The sequence below is a fragment of the Triturus cristatus genome, chromosome 3_1, assembly GCF_964204655.1.
Source record: "Triturus cristatus chromosome 3_1, aTriCri1.1, whole genome shotgun sequence".
Taxonomy (NCBI): Eukaryota; Metazoa; Chordata; class Amphibia; order Caudata; family Salamandridae; genus Triturus; species Triturus cristatus.
The window spans coordinates 277,874,605-277,900,426 of record NC_140583.1 but is presented as its reverse complement, the minus strand read 5'-3'; the positions used below and the strand labels follow the sequence as shown (position 1 = coordinate 277,900,426).

The window sequence follows — 25,822 nt, the reverse complement described above, 5'->3', positions numbered from 1 at the left end:
GGTTTCCCATTAATCATAGAGTCGACCATTTGTAAGTATACAAAATGTACACCGCATTTCTTATACAATGATAAGCGCTGGTATAATGGTTCGCTTCTGTTATCTGCCGATGACATTTCGACCCTTTGTGCAATGTAGGGTCTCTTCAGGACCTAGAAATGTAGGGACATCTACAAAGAAAGGGATAATATCAGTGTGTGGCCAAGGTGCAGGCGGGGTCGCTTGAAAAGGAGCACATGGGTTTCTATAGTACCTGAAGGGTGTTTTGCGCAGCCGTGTAGTAGATGTGTGCCACAAGTGAGTATAGGTAAGAGACACAGAAGAAGAAGATACTCACAAGGGTCCCAGCCGGGCACTTTATATGTGAGAGAACAATCGTATATTAGTAGAGAACTGGTAACACAAGGGTACTGGAAATGAGAAATAATCGCTAATGCAACCTTACCCCATGTGAGGGTAGAGTAGGGCTGGCAGCCTGTGGTGTAGCACGACATGAGGATTTCAAGTGTTGAAACCTGATTCTAACAGTACGACAGAGCGTGCGTTACTGGTACGATGTCTGTGAAGAGAGTGGATGTGTGTTAAATACACTCTAGGGCGATGAGTGTGAATGCCATACGAATGGTCAACAGTAGTGAGAATGAAGGGCTTACCCAGTTACTATGAATGACGTGCACACAGGAGGGACGTCTGCTCTGTCCTGTGGGTTATGGATAACTTCCTACGTATTAGGCTGGATTAGCATTACCTAGAATACAGGGAAGGGATGCACTAGTAACAAGACCAAGACAGTGTGTGGTATTACTGACATGTAGCACGGGTAAACAGGGGTTCTTACTTGTTAAAAACGGGTGGATGAATGCCGGAGGTACAGTCACTCCGTGTTGGGGTTAGAAGGGGGTAAAGCTACATGATTGTATGGGAGCAGTCGGAGGCTGGATGACGCAAAACTGTTTAAAGCTTAATGCTGGTAAGACAGAGGTGATTTTATTTGGCAATAATGCTAATCTTTGGACTCCTAGTTGGTGGCCAGAGACTATGGGGACGCTTCCAGTTCCTTCCAGAAAAGTTAAGAACTTGGGTGTAGTACTGGACGAACATCTCACTATGCGTGATCAAGTGAATGCCGTGGTCTCTGCCACATCCTATATCCTTAGGACTTTAAGGAATGTTCTACCTCTGTTGCCGGCAGCCTGTAAGCGTACAGTGGTTACGGCCTTGATTATGTCACGACTTGACTACTGTAACAGCCTTTATCTGAACATGCAGGAGTGCAATCTTCGAAAACTTGAAATGCTCCTGAACTCAGCAGCTAGGCTGCTCACGGGAACTTCGAAATTTGCCTCTATTTCTGGCTCAATAAAAAAACTTCACTGGTTGCCGATAAAGAAGCGAATTCTTTTTAAATCTCTTTGCTTAGTTTTCCGAGCCCTTCAGGACACAGGTCCACTTCATCTGAAACAACAATTTCAGTGGTATGTGCCAGGAAGATCGCTACACTCTCTAGGAGCAAAACTAATTGTGCTTCCCATCATAAGGAGATCTAGATGGGGTGGTAGAAGTTTTGTCGCGGGGGCAGCCAAGACCTGGAATGAGCTTCCTTTTAGTTTGAGAAATTCTAAGGATCTACTGTCATTTAGGAAAGCGCTCAGAACATGGCTCTTCTGATTTCTGTCTGAATCGGTTGTTGGGAGGACTGCAGCAAGCGCCGGGACACCCTAGGGTAGCTGTGCGCTATAAAAGTCTTACTAACATAACATAACATAACAAGGTGCCACCGACCAAGTCACTCAGTCATTTACGTGGTCAACCTGTAAGTCAATGCGAGGGTGATATTAGAGGGAGTAACCAGAAATCAATGTATTCAAACGCATGGCTACAGAGTGTCTCAGCCACTTACCTCTAAAGTATGTTGAAAGGAGATCAGCCCAGCCTGCTGATTCAGCGCGTGGGAGTAGGACAGCATGTGTCTGTCTGCTTGGCCTAATGACAGAGAACCTGCGAGGCACCAAAGGATATATAAGCTAGTTTCCTGCCAGAAGCCAGCCCTTAATCACAGGGCAGGCATTACTGTAGAGTGCTGCCTGTCGGTGTGATCGAGTTCTCCGCTATCTTCAGCGGAAATAGAAGAAAGACCGGTGCACATGGGGAATGGCAAAATGCCAAGAAAATAAATTAGATGCAAGAGTGAAAATAGAAAAGAGTGCAGTTGGAAAGAATATTAGTGAGACAAAAGCAAAAGAAAGGATGACAATCAAAGTAGTGTGATAGAATAGAATTCTAGTTTGGCAACATTGTACGAGGTGGCTAACCAATCACAGGAGGCACTATCGGTAAGGAAGTGGTGTCCTGTAATATTGAGTGTGTGATATAATGCTTAATAACAAGCCATTAAAACAGCAGAAAAACTGTGAGTGCATGCTTCACTGGACAAGTGCGGGTGTACATTTAGATGAAACCACGTATAAATGAGAAATATTCACCTATAGTTCTTGACATCAAGAGCATTTTACTAACAACATTTTCTGTTTGAGTTTCAACATGACAGAATTTTACTAAAAACACTTATTGGCACATGGCAGCATTTTACAGGCATAAAATCGTTATCAGTATAGATAGTATACATATTACTCAGAGGAATGGGTAACCAGCGGTGCATTGACCACACCGCGCCTGATGCGACTACGATGTTGTCCTATCCTTGCCTTAACTGGTTGTTGGGGTTGTCCAATATATGGCATGCCGCACGGACACCATGTACAGTACACCACATTACGTGTATTGCAATTTGCAAAAAAATCCAGTGTGTGTTTCACATTTGAATGTTCAAATGTTTTGGTGTTGAATGTAAAGTCGCAGGAAACACAATTGCCACATTTGAAGTGTCCTTTTACCTCTGGTAATCCCCAGGTAGATTGCAGTGAACCTGTTGTGCGTACTGTGCTCTCTGTGAATGAGCGAATCAGATGGTCTTTAACGTTCTTGCCTCGTTTGAAAGCAAACATGGGGGTTTCTATCTCTGGGTCAATGCTTTTAATAATATCCCAGTTCTTTGTTCTTAGCTTGCGGACCTGGTTGGTGTGTACTCCAAATGTAGTCACGCAGATGAGTTTACTTGGTGAGGACTTTTCCCTTGGTGACCAGTAATGCCTCCCTGGGACAGAACCATGCCCGTTTAGGTGACTTCCTGACTAGCCTATTGGGATAACCTCTGGCCACAAGTTTAGCTTTCAAAGTCTCTGCTTCTGTCATGTAGTCCTCTTTCCGTGAGCAGTTTCTACGCAAGCGCAGAAACTGCCCAAACGGTAGGCCGTCTTGTAGTGCCCGTGGATGGTGGCTTTTGTAGGATAAGTGTATTTCTTTCAGTTGGTTTTCTGTGGAGGGAAGTGTATAAAACTCCATTATCATGTCAGATGTTCAAGTCTAGAAAAGCTATGGTGGATTTGTGTATCGTGGAGGTAAAGGACAGGTATTTCTGAATGTTGTTTGAGATAGGTAACAAAGTCATTAAAATGTGTCTCACTGCCAGATCAAATCAAAAAAATATCATCTATGAACCTTTTCCAACATTTGATGTTGGGTCGGTACCTATTCGTCATGTTGAGGGCATATTTCTGTTCCACGTGGTCCATGTAGATATTAGCCAGGTTTGTTGCAAAAACGGCTCCCATGCTGGTACCGGAGCACTGTTGGTAATAGCAACCTTCTGAGACAAAGTAGTTTGATCTGAGAGCAATTTGTAACAGGGAGATAATGAAAGTAGTGGGCACATGGGTGGGCCTTGGTCTTGTATCTAAAAGATTTTTTGTCACTTGAATGCTTTCATTCTGTGGTATGTTGGTGTAGAGAGACGAGATGTTGAGGGTGGCCAGCCAATCAGATTCAATATTGTATGGCATACCTTCAACCAGGTTGATCATGTACATAGTGTCGCGGACATACGTTTCTTGTATCGGGACAAACTCTTTAATGAAGAAATCTATATACTTCCCAATGGGTTCCAGGATGGTGAACAACCTTTACAACGCAACTGTTACAACGCACTACACTTACAACGAAATTTTTACAACGCAACATCCACTACAACGCATTCCATTACATAGCATGACACTACAACGCATGTTTAAAAACTACCTTTACAACGCATTCCATTACATCGCATACTACCTTTACAACACATACCATTACAACGCAATCCAACACTTACCCTACTGTTGCACCCCCTGGAGTTAGAATAGTATTTTTTACCCCTATACTATCCAATACTTACCTTAAATGCAATTTAATATTATGCGTTGTAAAGGTAGTATGCGATGTAATGGAATGCGTTGTAAAGGTAGTTTTTAAACATGCGTTGTAGTGTCATGCTATGTAATGGAATGCGTTGTAGTGGATGTTGCGTTGTAAAAAATGTGTTGTAAGTGCATGCGTTGTAAAAGTGTGCGTTGTAACGACATACATCCTTCCAGGATAGACGCACAGCCTGATAGTATGGGGAGTTCAGGGGGATTAGTTGTGCTCTTGTGAATCTTGTGAATGGTATATAGAATAGGGGTTCTTGGGTTTTCTGCATTTAAGAACTCATTCTTTCTTGCTTAGAAAACCTTGATCTTTCCCTTCTGTAGTGATTTTCAAGATTTCATTTCTGATGTCTGGTAATGGGTTAGAACTAAGCTTTCTGTAGCGTTTTACTTCTCCTATTTGCTTTCTTATCTCTGTGTCATAGTCTTTACGGTCTTGTACCACAATTCCTTCCCCTTTGTCTACCGTTTCAATATTATTGTTTTGTCATTCTTGAGTTCTTGTAGTGCTTTACGTTCTTGTAAGGTGATATTATATGAAATGAAGCTCCTATTATATTTCAGATTGTCTAGTCTGCCAAGAACTAACTTCTCAAATGTCAAAAGCTTTGGTGGCATCATGGCATTGGTGGGGTAAATGGTGGAGGGTGGTTTTAGACCTGTTATAGAATCTTGTGGAATAGGTTTCCTGTCTTTAAAGAATAGTCTAAGCCGGATCTTTCGGAAAAATTGAAAGATTTCAGTTTTTAGATTGAAGAAGTTGGTTCGTTCTTTGATGACAAAAGATAGTTCCTTACTGAGTAAAGATATTTCTGATGAGGAGAATACATGTTGGGATAAGTTAAAGATGGGTATTACCTGCATTTTGTCTCTCTCTTGGCCTAATATGGTTGGGGACCCCATTGGTAATGTTTCCTCCTCGTTTGCCGCTCCCCTGGGTACTAGTACCTTGTTTTGCCTTTGGCCTTCCATGCCCCGATCTAAAAAAAGCTGACCTGGGTGATTGTCTGAGCGGCTAGGGCTTGGTTGGGCGTCGGAGTCGTCTGACCCACCTGATGATTCTGCGAAGGTGATGGGTTGATTTCTTTATTCTAACTCCTAGATTTCCTGACGTTCTGCCTTTGCATGCTCTACGGCTGTTTCTACACCTAAATCCATTCAGTGGCGTAAGCAGGTTGTGGAAATATGACTGAAGTTCCCTTTGAATTTAGGGTCTTGCCGGAAAATACCTAGTACGTTTCTGACCTGTAATCCCTGAGAGATTATTCCTGCTTTCATGTATTCTGTCAGCGTCCGAGCATGAAGCTTGGTTCTGACATGTTTTTTCTTTGCTTTCTCCAATTTTACAAGCAATTGCTGTCGTGGGCTCACACTACTGCTGGGTTGGGTGGAAAGCAAGGATGGTCCACTAATTATCTTTGCGATATATTCTTTGGTGTATAGGGGGGCTTCTCCTTTGGACATCATAACCCATGGAGCTATGAGTAAACTCTATGATCTCATAGGGTGTGGGGAAAATCCTTTTAACAGATACTTCCCTTACGGTGCGGCCACCGCTCTAAAAGTCGAGAACCTAGGACAAGGGAGACCCTACTCACACAGAACCAGGGTAGTTAAATGATTAATGAAAACAATGGCTCCTTTGGAATAATAGCAAATTGATTTTGATATACTTATGCACAATGGCAATGAAGAGGGTTAGAGTGATGTCAAAAGGAGAAAATACCTCGTACGCCTTATTTTTTGTATTTCATTATCAAGTTTGTATAGTTCTTGAAAGAAATTAAGATATGTACAAGGAAATAATATCACAGTAGTAGTAACAGCATAAAACGTGCCTCATTTCTCTCTTGGGCGTTGCACACCATTTTTATTTGGTTACAAATAGCAAGTCATAGATTTGGACCAGGAGCAACCCCACGTTGGTTTCTGTCTATGATGGACAGTAAGGGGTCCCCAAGCGATCATTAGTGTCAGATTATTTCCGCATTCCTTCCTTCATTGTGTTGTGTGTTACAGCACATGGTCAGACATGGGTCCTGTGCTCACAGTCCCACAAGATTCAAGCTATACCTCTCTGAGAAGGCCGAAGAAGGCTGTGACTGCTCAGGGGTTGTTTGGCAAGAGGCACACTGGCTGGTGAAACTGGACCATACATTCATTTGACAGGCACCTTTATGGGGTAATTCAGGGATACAGATAGGTGTAAAACCAACATGCCAAGGGAGTGGGGAAGACTATGGTATTCACACGCTTGATCACATTCTAGCACATGGAGAATTAAAATCCCTCAAGGAACTACGGAACGCGCATTGCTTATGAACTAGTGAGAATTGGAGCAATATGGCCTAATTTAGAATTCGGCGGACGGGATACTCCATCACAAATGTGACAGATATCATTGCCATAGGATATAATACACTTTGTAATATGGTGGACGGGATGTCTGTCATGTTTATAACACATTAAACCATCCGCTGAACTCTAAACCAGACCCATAATCAGTTGTGTCACTGCTTTAGACGGACTGTGGGGTCATGTCCCCAGTTTATCTAAATTTCTGATAGAAAAATGCTTCACAATACAGGGAGTGGTCTCGGTCTACACAAAACAAGCATTAACTCTGCCTTTTTCGACATCACCGGATCTGTCACTACAGAACAAATGGCATAAGAGGTTATCCATTCAATATGATGATTAGGACATAGTACACATATGGGCGAACCAAGGCAAGGGAATGCGAGAAGCAGGTCTGAAATTCAGCTATTATAAAATCCTGCATGAATGGCACTTGTGCCTTAAGATGCTGTATGAAGCACACTTGAGTTCACATGCAAATAGTTGGAGATACATTCTATAGGTTTCTCAACACCTCATGGGAATATTGGACACAGGTTTGGAGCACTTTGGGAATAGCCAGCAGTGCTCAGATATGTATTTTGGTGAAGATGGCTGAAAACGAGAAGGATATATATGCACTGAACGATCAGTCGGAAATCCTTGCTCTGGTATAGGAGTGTTTTTAGACAGACACTGCTTGTAGTACTGGTTGGAGTGAATTGCTGCACTATCTGTCCCTTCAGTGCTATTTTCTGGAAAGGGAATGAAGGTAGACATTTGTCTTTCGGAAAGTGAAGAGACTTACTTTCGTTGACAAAAATGTTTTTATATAACACTGTATTGTAACAATCATACAGTATTTAATAAAGAATTACAATACAGAACAATTATTGGCAAAGCCAGTAGGTTTTTCCGGTGAGAGCAACTGGCTTTAGTAATGTTTTGTAGCCATTCTGTAAAGTAGCACATATGCTTTGCAGAATGGCCAAAGCAAATGGTAAAAAGCACTTTTGTTTGTGCATTAGCGCCGGATGCATCATAGTCCTTTTTGTTATTGTTATTTTTAGCCATGCTGCACAGAAGCTACACTGGTATACAGTATGGCTTCAAATCATTGCCACGGTCATCAATGCCCATGCTGTATAGCAGGAACTTAAGGCAATGGCAGAGCCAATTGTCTGAAAGGCAAGACCTATTGACTTTGCCAATGCTTGTTAGGTCTCTCCACAACACCTCTGTGATTCTGAGCAAATCAGTCAATCTCCCCATGTGTGAAAAAGAAAGAAAATATGACTTTTGGCAAAAAATCCGATCACATAATGAAATCAATTGCAACCATGTCCATGTCTTAGTGAAAATACATGTGGAAGCAGAAAACATCTGTTGTCACAATAAATATCCATTTTAAAAGAGAAGTGTGTGTAGCATAGTGAAACATGGGTACAAATAGGAAGAGATTCAACAAGGAAGATCAGGAAAAAGACCAAAAAAAACTATTTCCACAATCACAGCATGATCAGCGGAAGGACAGCAATCAAGCTGAAGCAATCAGTACTTGGTTCATGCTCCAGCCGAAAGAACAGGAAGTGAAGGAAGCACACACTGGGCAATTATAAGACAGCAAACAAGAATGACAATAAAGCTAATGAATGTTGAGCAATAGGCGGGCTGCAGGGCCTTTATTGTATACAATAGTTCTCGCAAGCAAGAGCGCATTAGGCGCATGCCCTGTCACAGGCGAGACCTGAAAATGTGAACTGTTATGCATCCAGTGGCTGACAAATTCAAGCATTCTTTGCATTACTATTTTGATTGTTAGAGTTATTCACCAAGATGATTCTGCCTCGTAGGTGGGTACCACCTTCAGTGAAAGTACCCCAGTCTCTGTGGTAGGAAAATCTAATGTAGAAAAAACTTTTTTATACTAGTGTTGCAGAGGAGTTTCTTCCATCAAACTTGCAGCTCAGAAGGGTAACTGAAGCCTAAATATGACTGTACATATCTCGACTGTGACTCATAAAAACCTCCTGCCAGAGTAGGAGACCAGAGTGTAGAGGCAGAGGATTCTGAGAGGTGAATAGCGTCAACCAAAGAAACAGAAACACAAGTTTTCTAACAGTAATGTTTTTTTTTTTATTTCTCACCCATCCAGAAAAATGACAGAGAGAAGGAGCTGGTGTTGCTGAAGCGAGCACACCAGCAGCAGCAGGCGGTATTAAGCAAGTACCAGGAGAAGCTGAGCAAGACCAAGGTGCTGGAAGACACAATAAAGCAGCAAGAGAAGGTAAGGAAATGAAAGGCTATTGTTCCCTCTCTCTGCTTAGCGTCACACAGAGATATAAGGCTAAATTCATAAAGGTAGATCTATGGGCAATAATATGCACAGGTATACGCTTAGACATAGAGGCAATGCTCTGCCTAGGAGTGACTCTGGGCATAGCTTTACACCTAGTAGTAGGCATATGTCCCCCAAATCTCTTATATAAAAGAAACTCAAAATAGAACTGTAAAGTTACTATTAGTACTTATAGTACATTTATGGGCATATTTAAGCGTAAAAAAGCCGAATGTAGATTTCCACCTATGCTATGTAGAACTACGAATTTTAAAGAATAGGAAAACACGGTTCACCTGAGGAAAATAAAGCACACCTAACAATCATCGAACGTGGGAATACAAAAATGCAGCCATGATGTGCCATGTGTCCTCTGTCACTTGTGGTGTGAGATGTCATGAAACCAGACATCAACAACAGTTTTGTAGTCAGAGTTTGTGTGTGTGTGTATGAGGGCGACAGAGATAAATACTTGGGACATACAGTATTATTTGTTTTTTGATTGTATATCTAGAGTAGTGTGAGATGAGTCACGTTTTAAAAATAAAATTAGCAAGTCACATATTTGTAATTTTCCAAATTATGTGCAATGTGTTCACGTTTTTGCTATGTAATTTCAAAATGGGTATGGGTATCTAGAATATCTAAAGTTACATGGCAATATTTTAAATTAATGTATTTCTTTTGATATTTGAAAGTAGTTTTGAATGTTATTTATACAGGCGTCTGCATTATCTGAAGTCGTGAACATTTATTATATTTTTAAAACAGTTTTATATTTTAAAAATATTTTTAAAGATATTTTTACTCTGTGATTTGTGTAGGTGTCTGTAATGTCTAAAATTACATTGCCACATTTTACCTTTGATTTGTTTTTATTTTCAGCTTGGGTCTTAGTGCCAGTAGTTTTATTCTTTGCTAGCACACATTTTTCTGTGAATCACTGTGAGTGTCCATGTGTGGTGTGTGATTTATCCCAGGACTTGATTGCTCTATATTTTAGCCTGTTTGGGGAGTAGTGCTGCTAGAAATAGATGTGTGTGTAACTATGGTATATTTCAATAGACATACTTCTAGGTAGGTGTGTTTCTGTATTTGTATGTCCCTTCTTATGCCCTTTCCTTCACATTCAATTCTTACTCCCACTTCGTAGTTGATATTCACAATTTTTCAGTCAGCCCCGCCTTGTCACTTACACATGTACACCTATGGCAAACCCTGTACCATGGAGACGAGTACCTGTGCTAGAATGATACTACGCGAAACAGCTGGGGCACAAAGGGTTGATTTCAGGATGATGCACCGAGGGTCAGTTAACCCATACATCTCTAAGGAATCAGCACATGAATTTCCTTCAGGCATGTAATTAATTTGCTGTAAAGAAATAATGAGCACTGGACCTGACCTAATAGTACTGAAATAGTTTTTTCTCTTCGGGATTTTGTTATACCTATGGCTTTTGAGAAAACCTATTTGGACAGTACTTAGTAAAATGAATCAAATAAAACCATGTTTTGCACAAGCATTGTCAAAGCCCATACGTAACTAGTGTGTAGCGCATTGAGTTTGTCAGTGCTTTTTTTGTTGCATAGATTGCTGCTGCAAATGAAAGCGCATATGCAGTGGCCTTCTTTAATGTATTTTCTTATGCAATGGCCATCTTTGAATAGAGTTTCTTAAATTATAAAAAAAAAAGCCATTAACAGATTAAATATCTGCAAAGGTCATCATGAATGTTTTTTCTTTTATTTTTAGAAACTCCATTCAAGGAGGGCTTATGTGGATGTGCAGGTATCTGTGGCAACTTGTAAAGCAGCTTGAAGCTTAGAAAAAATCATTCAAAGATGGATACTGCGTGTGAATCTGCAGCAGCCATCCTTGTATGTGTTTTGGTTACCTTTTAAGGCGCCCAATTCACCGATATCTACATTGGATGTGCCCTCATATGGGGTGGCCATCATCGAATATATTTAGTTACATTTTGAGAATCCATATTCAAAGATGTCTACCATAGATATGTGTGCGTCCACAGCAGTCATCTTTAAACGGGTTTCTTAAAATATAATTACATACATCTGTACATTCGTGCTGTGCATATATACTCCTTCACATACATGGGAGCCATCTAGGTATGTCTGAAACCTTTTTGAAATGGCCTACCAACAATAGTGTGTTGAGCTGCACTCAGAACGTGAAGGGTCTGAGGGGAAGGCAGCCATTGCATGGGATTGCAAGGTTGCGGGGTGAATAAACAGAGGACGATGGGAAATGATAGGAAGGAGAAGGAGAAAGCCTCTTATAGGCACTGAAATACAAGGTCAGACGTCAGTACAGGAAATACACACACCATCCAATTGAAACACTGCCAAACTGAAAGGCTCTTTGGCTGTGACAGACACAAGAATGGGGAGGAAAGCCATCATATCAGGAGCAGGAAATTAAAAAAGTTATCCAATCATGAGCAAGGAGCTTACCCACAAATCACTTTATATATTGTATTGTTCATAATAGGTCTTTAACAACAGACAGCTAAAGTTTTCTATAGCAAAGATCTAAAATGACTAGCGTGGATTACCCTCCCAAAAAATACTTTTGAATATGGTTTTACTTGCCTGCTCTTCTTATTAAATGTAATGCAGGGTTATTGAACTCAATGGATGTTTTTAGTTCCCTATTCATTACTGGCACTGGGATTAAGGTCCCTGGCCTCCCAGGTTCCTCTAATTCTCTTCTGTTGGGCTACCAGCATGAGCCTTCTGTTAATCAGTTATGAGCATGATGGCCCACCACTGAGCTCAATTCCCCCAGGTTCAGATGCACCTTCAGTAATGGGAGTATCCCCTGATGAATGCAATGTGTCTCTGATAACTTCTTTGGAGGGCAATTGCTATTGCTCTTAGCTTTGAGTCCGATAGGTGGGAATTCATAAATATCAACCATAATGTCCTAGGCTTCACAAATGTTGTTGGTGGACAGTGTGGTTCGTTCCTTTCATTTCGTGTCCCGCCTTCTTACATTGCACTTTCTAAGATAATTGAGAAGATGGAGCGGATCTTGGACAATAAGCTGAAGGAGCACCAGAGAGGGAAGAAGGAGCCACCCAGCAGAAAGACAGGTATTGAAGCTATGTTTTCTCTGTAGAGGTATGCTGTGGCCAATCCTTCCTCCTCAGATACAGATTGACAGATAGCCCAATATCAGGAAGCTGATTAAGAAAAGAATTCCAACCTAGGTCCTACCACAGACTTGTACACCCGACATTTGTAGCAAAAGCCCAGCTGTCTTACTTATCTCTAAAGACGGCTTACTGAGCTAACTTCAAAGTTGTTCTCAGTCAGGAATCATGATGACTGGAAGCTAGATGACACACCCAGAGAGAATGTTGTGAGCGGTGCACCGTGGATGATCTTGAGTTGAAGCTGTTTATGCAAATTGCTTAAACTTCCTTAGTAGTGGCAACTTGTGAAATGCACCCCCCTGCAAAACTCTTAATATTTATTTCAACCATGTCCCGTCAGGAAGAACTATAGAAGACAGCATGCAGAAAGATGTGCATGCAACTCTGCTGGCTGAAAATGCAAGACTCCGGGGAGAATTGGACAGACTGCGCTTCCAGCCCGCACCAATCATTCTGCAGCAACCAGCCATGCCTGTAAGACAAGAATCGTACAAAGGGTTGTTATGTCACGGAGAGGCATGGTGCTAGTTTAGGATAGGTGGATGTTGTCCACACTCCATCATGACAATAATTGGCATTAAAAACACACACACACAATTTTCACTTAAAAAACCCGGAAATACACCAGCTCAATAAACCATAATTAGCTAACCCGCCCTGTAAACCATATCTCGCACATTAGAGAACATTCAGATGTTTCATTTCATAACTATAACTGCACTTTAAATGTAGTTTTTTCTTAGGACATACAATATACAACTTCTTCAAGAGCAACACTTTCTGCATGTGCCCAGCATCTGATGTGTAAGGCTATTGTACGTACACAGCAGGGTTGGTCACAGGGCCTGGTCTGTTGCCAGATCTAGCACATAAATCTCCATGAATGACCAACCCCTGGTGTGACCACCAATTGGCTGTACACCGCGAGAATTGACCTATCATCCTAAATCACCAGTGTGTGTGAACTTTGGTGTTCCAAATTGATTTTTAATTTTTTTGCTGGATTTCCAGATCATGAGACCCCAAGCAGAATCAGTAGGATTCAGTATCCGCAAACCTGCCCTACATGGCGTAATCAACTTTAAAAAAAATCATTTTAATACTTGGCTTGGGCTTTCTTTGTACCTTACCCTCAGTGGGCTGAGTTTGGGTTAAGGGCCAGGCTGCATTCCCAGTTATGATTAGCTCTGCACTCCAGAACTTTCACATCAGCTATGCAAGCCATAACTCGCACACCCAGTGCATGGCTATGACCTCACTATATTTATACTATTAAGTAATGCCTCCTAAACACATATTTAAACCACTGAGTTTTTGGGCCCAGTTGGTGGCCTCAGGAAGTGGGTCCACTCCCCAATCCTGTGCCAAAGGTGAAAAACATGGGAATTCAGTTTGATGAAAAACTGTCCTTTGTGGTACATGCCAATGCTATCACCTCATCTTGTTTTTTCATTTTTAAATCCCTCAGAAAGATCTTCCCTTGCATCCCTCTGGACCCGCGGAAAGCGGTGATCACCACTCTAGTCTGTGCTAAAATAGACTATTGCAACGGGCTCTTCCTGTCGGCCCACAAGAAAGCCTCAGACAAACTACAATTGGTCCAGAACGCGGCTGCCAGGCTGCTGTTAGGGATTCCAAAACATCCATCGGTATCCAAGTCTCTCCCATCACTTCACTGGCTCCCGGTTAAGAAAAAGGTTATGTTCAAATCCTTGTGCTTAGCCTTTAAAGCGCTCCACTCCGAGGGACCAGTCTCTATTAAGCAACTCTTCCATTGCTGTATCCCTGCCAGAAAACTAAGATCGGCCTCACAGGCTAATCTGATAGTCCCCAAGTTTAGGAGAGCCACCTGGGGAGGAAAGAGTTTTGCAGTCACAACTTCTAAACTCTGGAATACCATGCCACTTACCCTCAAAACCTCAAACAATCTGCTCACCTTTCGCAAAGCACTTAAAACTTGGCTTTTTAATAATTAGTTCAAATATGTTCTTTCATTTCTCTGGAGCGTCACTGCTGTCTGGTGTCTTCTCTTTCTCCCTGGAGCTCCAGCGTCGAGACACCCACGGGTATGAGTGGGCTTCAGAAATCCTATTTTCATTTCATTTAATTTCAGTAATACTACGTTTGTAGCCCTTTCTTTCATAGTGTTAAGGGTGATGTGTAAGTATAAGTAAAATTATTTATAACATTGGTCATTGCATCTTTCACATCTAAGGTGAGGTCATGAACATTGCAGTTGGTGTGCGGTTTATGGTGTGCATAACGCTAACTTGCAAATTTCAGTGGTTTGTTAATTATAATTTGCAATCATATGTGTGCGATAATTGCGTTTTTCTTTAGTTAATTCTGTTCTAATCATAACTTCACTTTAATCTTGCTCTGTGCAGTGAATGTAGAATGGGAGAGAGAGGAAGAGGAGGAAGAGGGGAAAAGGTAGGGCAGGTAAAACAGCCAGCGGCTGCTTATGTTTCCACCGAAATCTGAAAGCAAAAGATGGGTTCAGTGTGCAGAAACAGAGAAGGTCCCTGTGTTCTGAACATGATGTTAACATGCAGGCAGGCAGGCAGGCAGGCAGCCCATGAGAAGGGTGCACGTCACCATAAAGCAACTGGTTCGCGATGCGTTGGCAGCGCTCCTAGTGACCTTGCACGAGCACATAGGGTTCTGATCTGTGAAATATACATAATAGAGTTTGACAACTGTACTTGGCCTTCTTCTTAGGGCTCTGAGATATATGTACTTGACACTGTACAGTAAACCTACATTTTAACGACTCTACGTCGCCAAGCATGTCGTTTTCCCGCTCCAGAGGAACTATTTACAAAGAAAGCCAGAAATGTGCCAACAGAGATGTCCGCCTCTGCCACCACATGCTTTTCTGACTTTCTCTTATTCACACACATTCCCTGCTTTATGCCTGGAATGCTGTGCCAGTTGTAGGTTTGCAGGCTGCTCTTGCGGAGGTCATTTGCCCTGGGCAGTGCACACCTATTCACACTGTTCAGAGTTCTCCGTAGCACAGTGTTTTCTCCCCAGGGAAAAAACTTTTCAGAATGGAGAAAGCCCTTGCTCCACAGCCCCACAAAAAAGGCGTACTCCACTCCACTTCCCGCTGTGGAGGTGGATTTAAGCCAGCCTGTGCTTGAGTACATCTCCAACCCATTGCAGGGTGGAGGGGGAGAGAGAGGAGTTTCTAAAGACCCACCCTGTTTGTGGCTGTTTACCAACTTTACAGGAAAACCACCCTGTGGACCACCCAGAAACGAACGCCCAATCCCCTTGAGCTGGGTTTTCAAGAGCAGAGATCACTCGTGCTGGAGATCTACACCTTCGGAAAGGGATTTACTCCTGCTAGGAATCACTTTTTGAATTCCTTTCACACATAGAAATGTTTGGTCATAAACTCACTTTGTGATTACACTCCCTGAGGTTCATTTTAAAAACCCAATGCATTTTAGGATTCGTAGTCCTGGTCCGCTGCAGTTGTTCCAGTAGAACAAAGCAATGGTTCTTAAAAGAAAAGGCATGGGGTGTTGCATCTTTGATGACTTGTACTTATCTGTTAACTTACCTTTGACTCTGCTGCTGGATAGTCGTGTTAATTTTGGATTTCCTTGTGTGTTTCTCTTTGCGATCACAGCAGGATCCCTTCGCCGATTCGGAGAAGCTCTCATTGCTCGCCAAACTGGAGAAGGCTCAGTCCCGGGTTCAGATTCTCGAATCTCAGGTCTGCAAGCTTGAGCTGAACAGATTTTTTTCTGCTCTCTTTATTCTATATTAATGCCTTCAAGTACCTTTGCTTCTTTCTCTGCACTACTGAAGCTTGCCTGTTCCTCACTCATTATACGTCATGTTCTCGTTTATCCCACTCACATGTTTAAGTCCACTTTCTGCTGTTGTCGCCACCATTGTGCTCACACCTGTAAATTGGTTCTTCTCCTCTGTGTAATACAAGGTAGCTGCCCTCCTTCTCTCCTCTGTTAACGTTCACTTTGTTTCTCCAGATCCTTTCTCTCTCTCTCTCTCTCTCCCCCTCTCTCTCTGTTCTTCTTTCTCTTACCCTCTTTCTCTCTCCAGCTTGTTCTTTTTCTCTCTTACTCTCTCCGATATATAATTGCTAGCACTTTATTGTTTTACATATATTCAATCGCAGAGAAAAGAATGGTGTAAAACATCACAATGTAATGACATAAATAACTGAAAAACAGAACTCCTCTCTAAGGATGAATCACAAACGCTGTTTATGTGGCATGAATAAAGGCCTTCCTTGTATGCTATAAAAGAAATCATTTCTACAGTGGCGACGCTACCTGAAACAAAACCACACACTTCTAATAAACAAACACAATTAAGTGTAGTAAATGAATAATTAGATACATCTGGGTCAAATGAAAATGAACATTCAAAGCCTAGTTTGAAGAGTACCTCCTTCATTAGTCCAGGCCATAGATCTGGCTATGTGCAGCAAACCTGCCTCCAGCTTATGCACCTCAAGCTCAAATAGGTTTGGAATACTGTAGTATGAAGCATGTGTCCTCGTGTGTGGAACAATGGCTCATTCATGTTCTAGTGTGTGGCGGTCCTGCCGTGTGACGGCTGTGGGCCGTTGTGTCCCTCTTTGGGCCTGAGACGTAAAATAAAGCAGATTGAAGCATACCTTTGTGCATTCATTACTTAACAGAAGTGGAGAAGAGCTCTCAGTCCATGGGAACCCAAGCAGCAGTGCTGGGGTTATCAAGTAACAGAATAAAACAAAGAAAGTGACCGCATAGAATTGGGAGTATTATCGGAACTTGCTTGAAGGGAAAGCATTAAAGAAGAAACCCAACCACCTAACGTGTACACTAATGGACTACGGTACAGATTTGAATGCTGTGCTGGAACAAACTTACCATTACAAGATGCACATCCTTCAAAATTCCACAGTATGATAACTCCCTTAGACCAGCATGGTTTGTACACTGGAGAGTGTGGTGTTGCGATGTTAAAGGCAACACCATGTGGGACGCCCAGGGGAGGGGGAAGTTGGGATAGTTCCCAAAGGACATGAACAGTTTGGTATAGTCTGATGTTCACGTCAGACGGTGATTAAAAAGCCTGTCCAAAATGGGCGTGGTCAGTTTAGAGACCACGACTGCATAACTACTGTGTGTGGCTCGAGTTATTGCGGACATTACTACATTGGCGACAAGAGGGCATGCGCCCGAACTCTCGGCTATCTGCTGGCATCCCGCAGCGTTTCATCGACGGGCATGCAAGCCCACCTGCATCACAGCTGGTGGCGACCCACATTTGCTTTCAGCTGCCGTGTCTTCTGCCTTCACGCCTGCCTAACTGAAGTGCCTCCGCTGAGTTCAAGAGCCCAGCGTGGTCACTCTGAGTCTTCCAATGGCTCATTCAGTGAGCACAACACCTGCAGCAGTGGCAGATTTCGGCCACACCCCCCTCCTGAGCTGCCATAAGGTTGGTGCGCCCATGTCTAGTAGCTTCCACACCCTGCATGACTTTTTCTGGTCTTTGCCAGATGAGGCATTTTCCTGCTGCGAAGGCCCCGTGTTGCTCTGACTGCTCTCTGCCCATATGAGGCGAATGATCCTCGTTTTTAGGTCGAGCCTGAGCCTGCGCACAAGCGCTTCCCTGGCGATCTGTGGTAGGTACTGTACGGAGGAGAAGCCCTGCCCACATTTTTCATTGGCTTGTGTCTTTGTCCTTTGTAAATGCTGGCCTTTGATACTTTAATAGGCTTGTTAGTCCCTCCTTAGTACGGCCATGTCATCATTTGTATCCTCCCATGGCTACTGGCCCCTTTACTTGGGTTGTTTTCTTTATTGGCACAATGACGTGCTTTGCTTACATTCAGGGCCATTCCCGGTTTCACTTTCCAAGCGCAGCCGGGACAATGGCGGCCGGTTGTTTTTTTGTCTTGTATGCGATAGGCCATTTGTTTTTTATTTTGTATGCATATCTATAGTGCACGCCCGCTTTTATGATTCTTCTTTATTTTTACTCTGTTTAAAAAAAATGTGTAATGTTTGAAAACTTGTTGTTATGCACCATGGCATTGCATGGACAAGACCATTTTTTGTACGACTAATATCTTACGCAGAACTACCTTGGTAATAGGAGGACACATGAGGGTAAATCGTAACAGTCACAATACGCACACAATACGAAACTTCCCCAAACTCGCAAGTTGCAAAGTTTTCCATGGACGTTTGCTTACGTTGCAAAACAAATGAAACATGTCTGGCTGCTTCATAGTTTCATTCAAATGTGGCACGGCTGCTGAGTCACGGGCCCGGTGCTTTGTTTTTGGGCACTCCGGGCCCTCTCTGCTGGCTCAGTTGAATGTATGATGTTTCAACGCATACATTCACAACGCATGGCTTTACAACGCGGTCGTTGCAACGACCGCGTTGTTACCACGCATGCCATTACATTGCAAGTCGTATCAACGACTTGCTGTAGGGGGCACGCTGGACTTAAGAATAGTATTAATTACTATTCCTACTCCAGTTTGTGCAACAGCAGGGAAGGTGTTGGATTTAAAATCCAACACATTCCCTGGTGTTGCACGCCCCCTACAGCAAGTTGTTGATACGACTTGCGATGTAATAGCACGCTTGGTAACAATGCAGGCGTTGAAAAGCCATGCGTTGTGGAAACAGAGTTGTAAATGCTGTTTCCTGCCCAGTTATGCGGGGGCTGCAGACTTGTGGCAGGCTGGCGAGCTCACCGTGCCTGGCCCTCCCTGGTTCAGATAGCTGTACCGCCCACCAGCAGTAATAAGCGCGACTGTGCCTAATGCAATCCTCCTTGCATTAGGCAAACCCCACAACTGTCCCTATCACACTGCCCTTCTGTGACACTTCTCACAGTGTTCACCTTTGCCTGCTCTTTGCACGGCCCAAAGAGCTACTTTCTCACACTGCCCTACACTGTCTGTCAACACCTCCCACTCTCACACTGTCCATCTGGGCCAGCTGTTGAAGCCCACCCAAGCTGACCAATGGCGCGTGCAGTTAATGGTAATTTACATGGGGTATGTGTGTGTGCAAGATGTACTCATATGCAGATTTCAGGGGTGCAACAGGGTGTCCTTTTGACACCCTGGCACCCTTGAAATTGCATTCTCAATTTGCGATTCTCTAATTGAGAATCGCAAATTGAGAATGTCTTCCCATTCATTCCTATGGGCCTTTAGGCCCATAGGAATGAATGGGGAGGTATTGCTTAATTGTGACTCGCAATTTGCGAGTCGCAATTAAGGAATGTTTAGAAATCGCTATTTTTTAAGCGATTTCTACATGCATAGCCTTTTGCTATTCCTTATTAGCGAATCCTTATTTTTTGCTAATAAGGAATCGCAAATGGCATTGTTGATGCATGTGCCAGTATGACCTCTGCATAACCTGCGGAGAAGAAGGATACAGACATGCTGCTAGGGATGGAGGCTACCTTCTTAAGTTGCAAATTGCGGCGCATGGAAAGCGAGCGTACAGTTTGACAGATGGTATTTTTACATAATTCAATTTGCTATGTTTGTCACAAAGAAGATATATGCTTGAGACATGAATGTGAACAAACATTTATGTCAAATCACCCCGATTTTAGTTATGATCATATTGACACGGGAGAAAAAAAGAAATAAAGTTTGGACCCAGCTGTGAAGAAATTGTCACATTAACGTGTATCACAAATAGACTGAGCTAAAATGTGCACAACTAATACACTAAACTTACCTTCACCACAACCTTTTATGGTTAATGAGGGGGCACGTACAATGAAGAGGGTAAGGTGGAGACAATATTTAATTACCTATCAACTTTTGAGAATGAAGGGGCATATTCTCAAGACAGGCGATAAAATTATCGCCGCTTTAGCGGCAGAAAACTGCCACTAAATCGGCGATTATGGGCTTGATAATATGCTCTATGGAATTCCAATTGAAGCCCATGTTAGATGTGAAGGACATCTAACCTGAGTTTCAATTGGAATTCCATAGAGCATATTATCAAGCCCATTATCGCTGTTTTAGCAGCAGTTTTCTGCCGCTTAAGCAGCGATAATTTTATCTCCTGTCTTGATAATATGCCCCGAAGAGTTTTCTCATGAGAGGAAAAAGATATTTTTATTACGTTGTCTGGGCATAGGGCAGCTCAAAGTTTACAGCCGCATCGAGAAGAAATCAAGACCTGATGGCCAAGGAGACGTATTTGCTCACGCAGTAGAGGATTTATGTATTTTTCATCTACTGAATGCATGTTGATTGACCATTTTAATTTTTGCCATTGGAAACAAGGTCTTAAGGAAAAGTTTAGAGACTATAGGGCATATGTACAAGGGGCTAACGCCCCCTTAGCGGCACTTTTCCGACCGTTTTGCAGCAATATTTTTATCGACATATGTACAAGCTGTCGCTAATCTCTATTAGCGGCTGTTTTCCGGCGAAAACGTCCATTCTAAAGATCGCTACTTCTGTTAGCGATAATGACATGCAAGGGAGGCGTTCCCGTGCAAAAACTGCCGCTAACCCCACTTTGTGATATTTACAAGGGGATTCCTGAAGTTTGGATGACCCAGAAAAATGCCTCTAAATGCAGTTAGAGGCAGTTTTTTAAGACCAGAAAATAGCTGGCCATAAAAATGGAGATAACACTTGGGGCCTCTTTCCAGCAGATTTTGGTGCTCGACAGCGCTGCAAGCAATGTTGCAGCACTGTCCTGCGACAAAACTACAGGGCAGGAATGCGCCCCATCAGTAAGATAGTGCGCATTCCTGGGCCTCAGTCATGATAAGTGTTGCAGCGTTGCGACAAGACAGCGTTGCAGCACTTTTCACTATCCCCTTCTTGCGACACCAGGGATGCACAGTATTCACTGGGCAGCACTCCATGACACAAGTAATGACAGATACTTCTGGAATCCTGACGTATCTGTCTGCGTTAAAGTCATGCATTGCTGCAGTCGTTTCACAAGCATGATGCAACACCAGCAATGCATGGGGCCAGCCTATCCCTGTGGCACTGCATCACCCTCACGCCTGCCTAACATACTGACGCAGTGCCGTACTACAAATGTCGCAGTGAAATCTGAGGGATTTCACTGTGGCACTCCTATGAGGCATTATCATGTGGGAACACACACCCTGGGTATATCATACCTGATGCAGGTAGAATGTGGCACAGAGCTTCACAAGGTCACGCATATGCCTACATGCGTCACTTTGCAAATACGGCGCAACGTGGTGCTAGTTTTGCCTGGTCCATTCTTGAGGGGTGCCAGGGTGTCGGCGCAGTTGGAGATTCATCGGTGGCGGTTGCACGCTGTGGTGTCATCGTCTGTAAGCGTTGATTGAGTGGTGGTGCTCAGGGAGTTGACGAGACGTTCTTCGGTGACCTTGATCCAGCTGCGAGGGGGGCAATGATGGGGATGGTGTATGAGGGGCATGGTGAAGACATGATGTATACAATGATGGTCGGTCCAGGAGAGTCCGGCGGTGTGGCTGTAGTTGAAGTTGCCGCTGTTAGTGGCGACATGCTCGACCGTGTGTCCGGCTATGTGGCTTGCTGCGGTGACTAGCTGCTTGAGTCTGATGTTAGGGAGATTCCTCAGAGGGGCTGGTGTGTAGGTCACTGGGGTTGTCCAGGTGGAACTTGAGTTTGCCGAGTAGGATGTCATTGGTGGATGGGGGAGCCTGATGTTCAATGAGATCTACAATGGTATCAGAGAATGGGTGTCCATGGCCCTGGGGGCCAGCAGATGAGGATGCCGCAGAGGATGGCCTTGGGGTTGGTCCGGATCGGGAAAATGAGGTGTTCCATGGTCACCGTTTGGTCTTTAGAGTGCGTGGTCAGTCGGAGTGTGCTTCTGTAGGTGATGACAATGCCTCCTCCTGGACAGTCGGGGTGGTCCTTGTGGGTGATTTAGTAGCCGTCACTGATGGTGATGTCCGGTCCGGAGCAGATGTTGGTCCTTGCAGGCGATGTGGCGTCCAGGGTTGATGGTGAGGAGGGTGCTGGCGCCGTAGTGGTGGAGTGTACCAGAGGAAGGGTCCTTGGTGCTGAGCGCGGTCCGGGGGCAAACACACGCAGACGGGCTTGCCTTTGGCACGGGAGACGTCCAATACAATGCAGGCATTACATTGTAATGCCTTTACAACGCACCTCCAACAAAGCAGGTGCCTTTTCATCGCATTCCATTACAGCGCATTGTGAGGTCAGTAAAGTAATTTTTAGGGTGGGTATGGGCTATGGGTGTCGGAGATGAAATTTGGGGTGTCTCATGGGGTAAAATTTTAAATTCGGGTCATGTTTTAGGGTCAATCATGAAAATGCATGTGATCATTGGGATCAAATATGATTTTTAGGGTGTGTTTTGGGGGCTCAAAGATGGATTTTAGGGTTCAGGGTTTGCTTTGTGGTGCAAGGGTTAGTTTAAGGGTTGCACTCACTGCAGTGAGAATAGTAATATTTACATCTCCACTATCCAACACTTTCTCTACTGTTGCAATATTCCTAGTATTAGTATGCATTGTAATGGAATGCGATGTAATGGTATGCGCCTGAACTACATATATAACTTTGGCACACCAGTGGTACACCCGCTGCGCATGGCCGCACAGCGGCTGCTATTGAGAAGTGCTGCGGGGGCGACTGGGCAACTGGGAGGTGGGAAGCACCAGAAAGGACACAGGATGGGGTGTGGACGCGGGGGGGGGGTGTGAGAGGGTGTTGTAAATATTTAAATGAGAGAAATCTTACCTCAAGGCCGGGTCCTGTGTCTTCGTTGCTCCTGCTCTCCTGAGTCTGCTTCCATGAACAGGAAGTAGGCAGCCAGGCTCCCTCCCATAAGCCAATCACAATGCTGCAATGCGGCGTTGGGATTGGTTATTGGTGCCGGGACAAGGCATTCAGCCAGGGGCTGGAGGGGTGGGCATGTTCTTTATGCAGGCTTTAATGCAGCCTGTATTACGAACAGGACAGAGTGCATGACTGCTTTGGGCTGCCTGAGTGGGCCGACCAAACAGTAATTGCGCACTTGAGTGGGCATGTCACTCCGCCCCTGCCCTGCTCCGTGAGTGGTGCAGCCCTAATGCATAGGAAACATAGCACGATTACATCCTGAAGTTATCATCATGTGATGATTTTTACTCTTCTTGCACTGCTTGAAAGCAGTGGGGTGACGCTCTTCCGCCATAGCGGATGAGCCGCCACTGGGGGTATGTCTTCTACAGGTGCTAGGCCTGTGCGACCCCCGGCCTCTTCTGCTACGCGTCCTATCTTCTCCTTACCTGGACATTGACACCGTGGCGCAATCCACTGCTCACTCTCCAAATCGGTGAATCAGCCAGCAGGAGCCTCAGCCAGGTGGGATTTCACAAGCCTGGGTACAGCAGTCGCAGACAAGTCAGATGGTGAACCTCCCGATGCAGTTGATGCAACAACTAGGCGTGACGTTGCAGCGCTCCCATCACACAAGTTCGGCGCAGCTCAGGGGCCTCACCCTCCACAGGATCCCGACAGTGCAACATCATATAGCCTGTGATGCAGAGAGGCTCTGCTCCCCATTGGTAATCCCCTCCGTGCATTCCGGTGTAGTGGTGGATCGTAGTATGCGATGCAGACTTCCCTACTTTGGTGCGCAGGAGTGCCTCTACCTTCACAGCTCCAAGGGGCTCAAGGAGGTCTTCTCACATAGGTCAGCAACGTGTCTCCATGCGACCTGCCAGACTTCACCACCAGATACGGGCGATCGCTGAGCCTCAATGTCTACCGCCACGGCTCATCGACTCCACAGCTCCTCCGCATCCCACTCCAAGCTCCAGACGCAGGTCCAGCGAAGCAACCAGGCTAGAGATGCAGGTCCAGTGAGGCATCCAGGCTCCAGATGCAGGTCCAGCGACGCATCCAGGCTCCAGACGCAGGTCCAGCGAGGCAACTAGGCTCCAGACGCAGGTCCAGGGAGCCATCCAGGCTCCAGACGCAGGTCCAGCGACGCATCCAGGCTCCAGACGCAGGTCCAGCGAGGCATCCAGGCTCCAGATGCAGGCCCAACCCAATGAGGCATCCAAGCTCTGGGGCCAGATGCTGCAAGGCATCCAGGCTCACATCCTGGTCATCCTGGATGTTGGGTGGCTTGAGGGGGTTGTTGATGTGTGCTGCACTTGGCCCTGACAGCTCCATTCTGCATATCATTGTTTTGATTGCCTATTTTCTATTGGAGGTCGACTGATGGGCTATTTTTTCAAATAGAGGCAAAAAAAACTCACGTTGGACTGACTAACGTGCCTTTTTTTGCCGCGAATGGGCCTTTCGTTGGTTTTCGCCCGCTAACGCCGGAATTCCAATCGCCATCATGCTAATGTTAGCAGCAGTTTTCACCGCTGATCCCTGAAGCTATCGCCATGTAGCGACGTCTTGTACATACGTCGCTAACAAGGCGATAGTTTTCAGCGGTACACAGCGGTAAGAAAACTGCCGCTAACTAGGGTTAGCCATAGTTTTCGCCAGTCCTTGTACATATGGCCCTATGTACCAGCACTCAAGAAACTAGTCCTTATGTGTAAGTTTGGTGCCCTGCATGATGACTTGATTGGCGATCAAATTATCTCGTACTGTAATAATCCTCACATATAAGTTAGATTGTGGATCAATGGAGAGGCAGAATTAAAAGAAGTCGTGGCCATAGTCAGCAAAGCTGAGTTGACAGGGAGGGGTGCAAAAGCTGTGTTGATTAGTAGTATGACCAAGGATGTTATGGGCAGAACAATAGATAAGAAACAAGAGCACCACGCTGAAAATAAATAGGAATGAAGAAAAACATGATTTAAACTACTGGAGAAAAGATGGAAATTGGATAGTATAAAATGGAAGTTGTATAGATTTGGTAGTTTCAATCAATTTGGTGTTTGATATAAGGTGTTACCCATTTAATCAGCGATGCTCAGTGTATGCCATTAGATGAAATTATTTCAGAATATGTCATAAAAGAAAAGTAATATCGCTAAATGTGTGGGAGAGTATGCTGCACAAGACAACTCTGAAGGGAGTGGAGTTATGAAAGACACCTTAGTGATGAGCATTCAAGAAGAAGTGTTAGAAGTGTAACAAGAAAGAGGTCAGTATGTGACATGGTGGTTGGAGGGGATGAAGTGAAATTGGTCACAGACTCCGGATCACATATTCAATTGTGTACAAAGGGGTCTGAGAAATATTTATGAATAACCTTAGGAGAGAATTTGGAATGTCCTGATTTAAGACCCCAATGTTTTACTGGGGAGCCTATTAATTTGCTTGCTTTCTGTAAACTTAAACTTGAATTTAAAGGTAAGAGTCTCTTTGTAATAAAGGTAATATTCTCTTTGTGCTGTCTAACTCGCTAATTTTCCTCTAACATAGTCTGACTACTGCCTTCTGAGTCACCATAGTTGACCAACACCTGGTTTGCATAGGATTCGCTACATAGTTCACTAATGCTGTTTCACCCCTACCTTGTAAACCCTCCTGTTTTATCTCTTTTTGTTGCAGAACTTCATCCCCCCATCGTCTCTTCTCTCTCTCAAACTATCTACCTACCAGTTCTCACTCCCACTCCTGTATCCATATCTCCCTCCTCCTCTCTCTCACTCCCTTCTGATATCCTTATACACCTCCCACTCTCACTTTCT

General features: G+C 44.1%; 1 protein-coding gene across 1 annotated transcript in view; it reads left to right on the top strand.

Annotated features, from left to right (window-relative positions):
- CCDC33 (coiled-coil domain containing 33) overlaps window positions 1–25,822 on the top strand; it is a 1,193,032-nt gene that overhangs the window by 1,025,449 nt on the left and 141,761 nt on the right. The window contains exons 18-21 of the mRNA XM_085643888.1: window positions 8,794–8,925; window positions 12,007–12,091; window positions 12,495–12,628; window positions 15,795–15,881. Of these exons, the coding sequence (XP_085500014.1) occupies window positions 8,794–8,925; window positions 12,007–12,091; window positions 12,495–12,628; window positions 15,795–15,881 (438 nt within the window). The remainder of the gene's footprint in view (window positions 1–8,793; window positions 8,926–12,006; window positions 12,092–12,494; window positions 12,629–15,794; window positions 15,882–25,822) is intronic.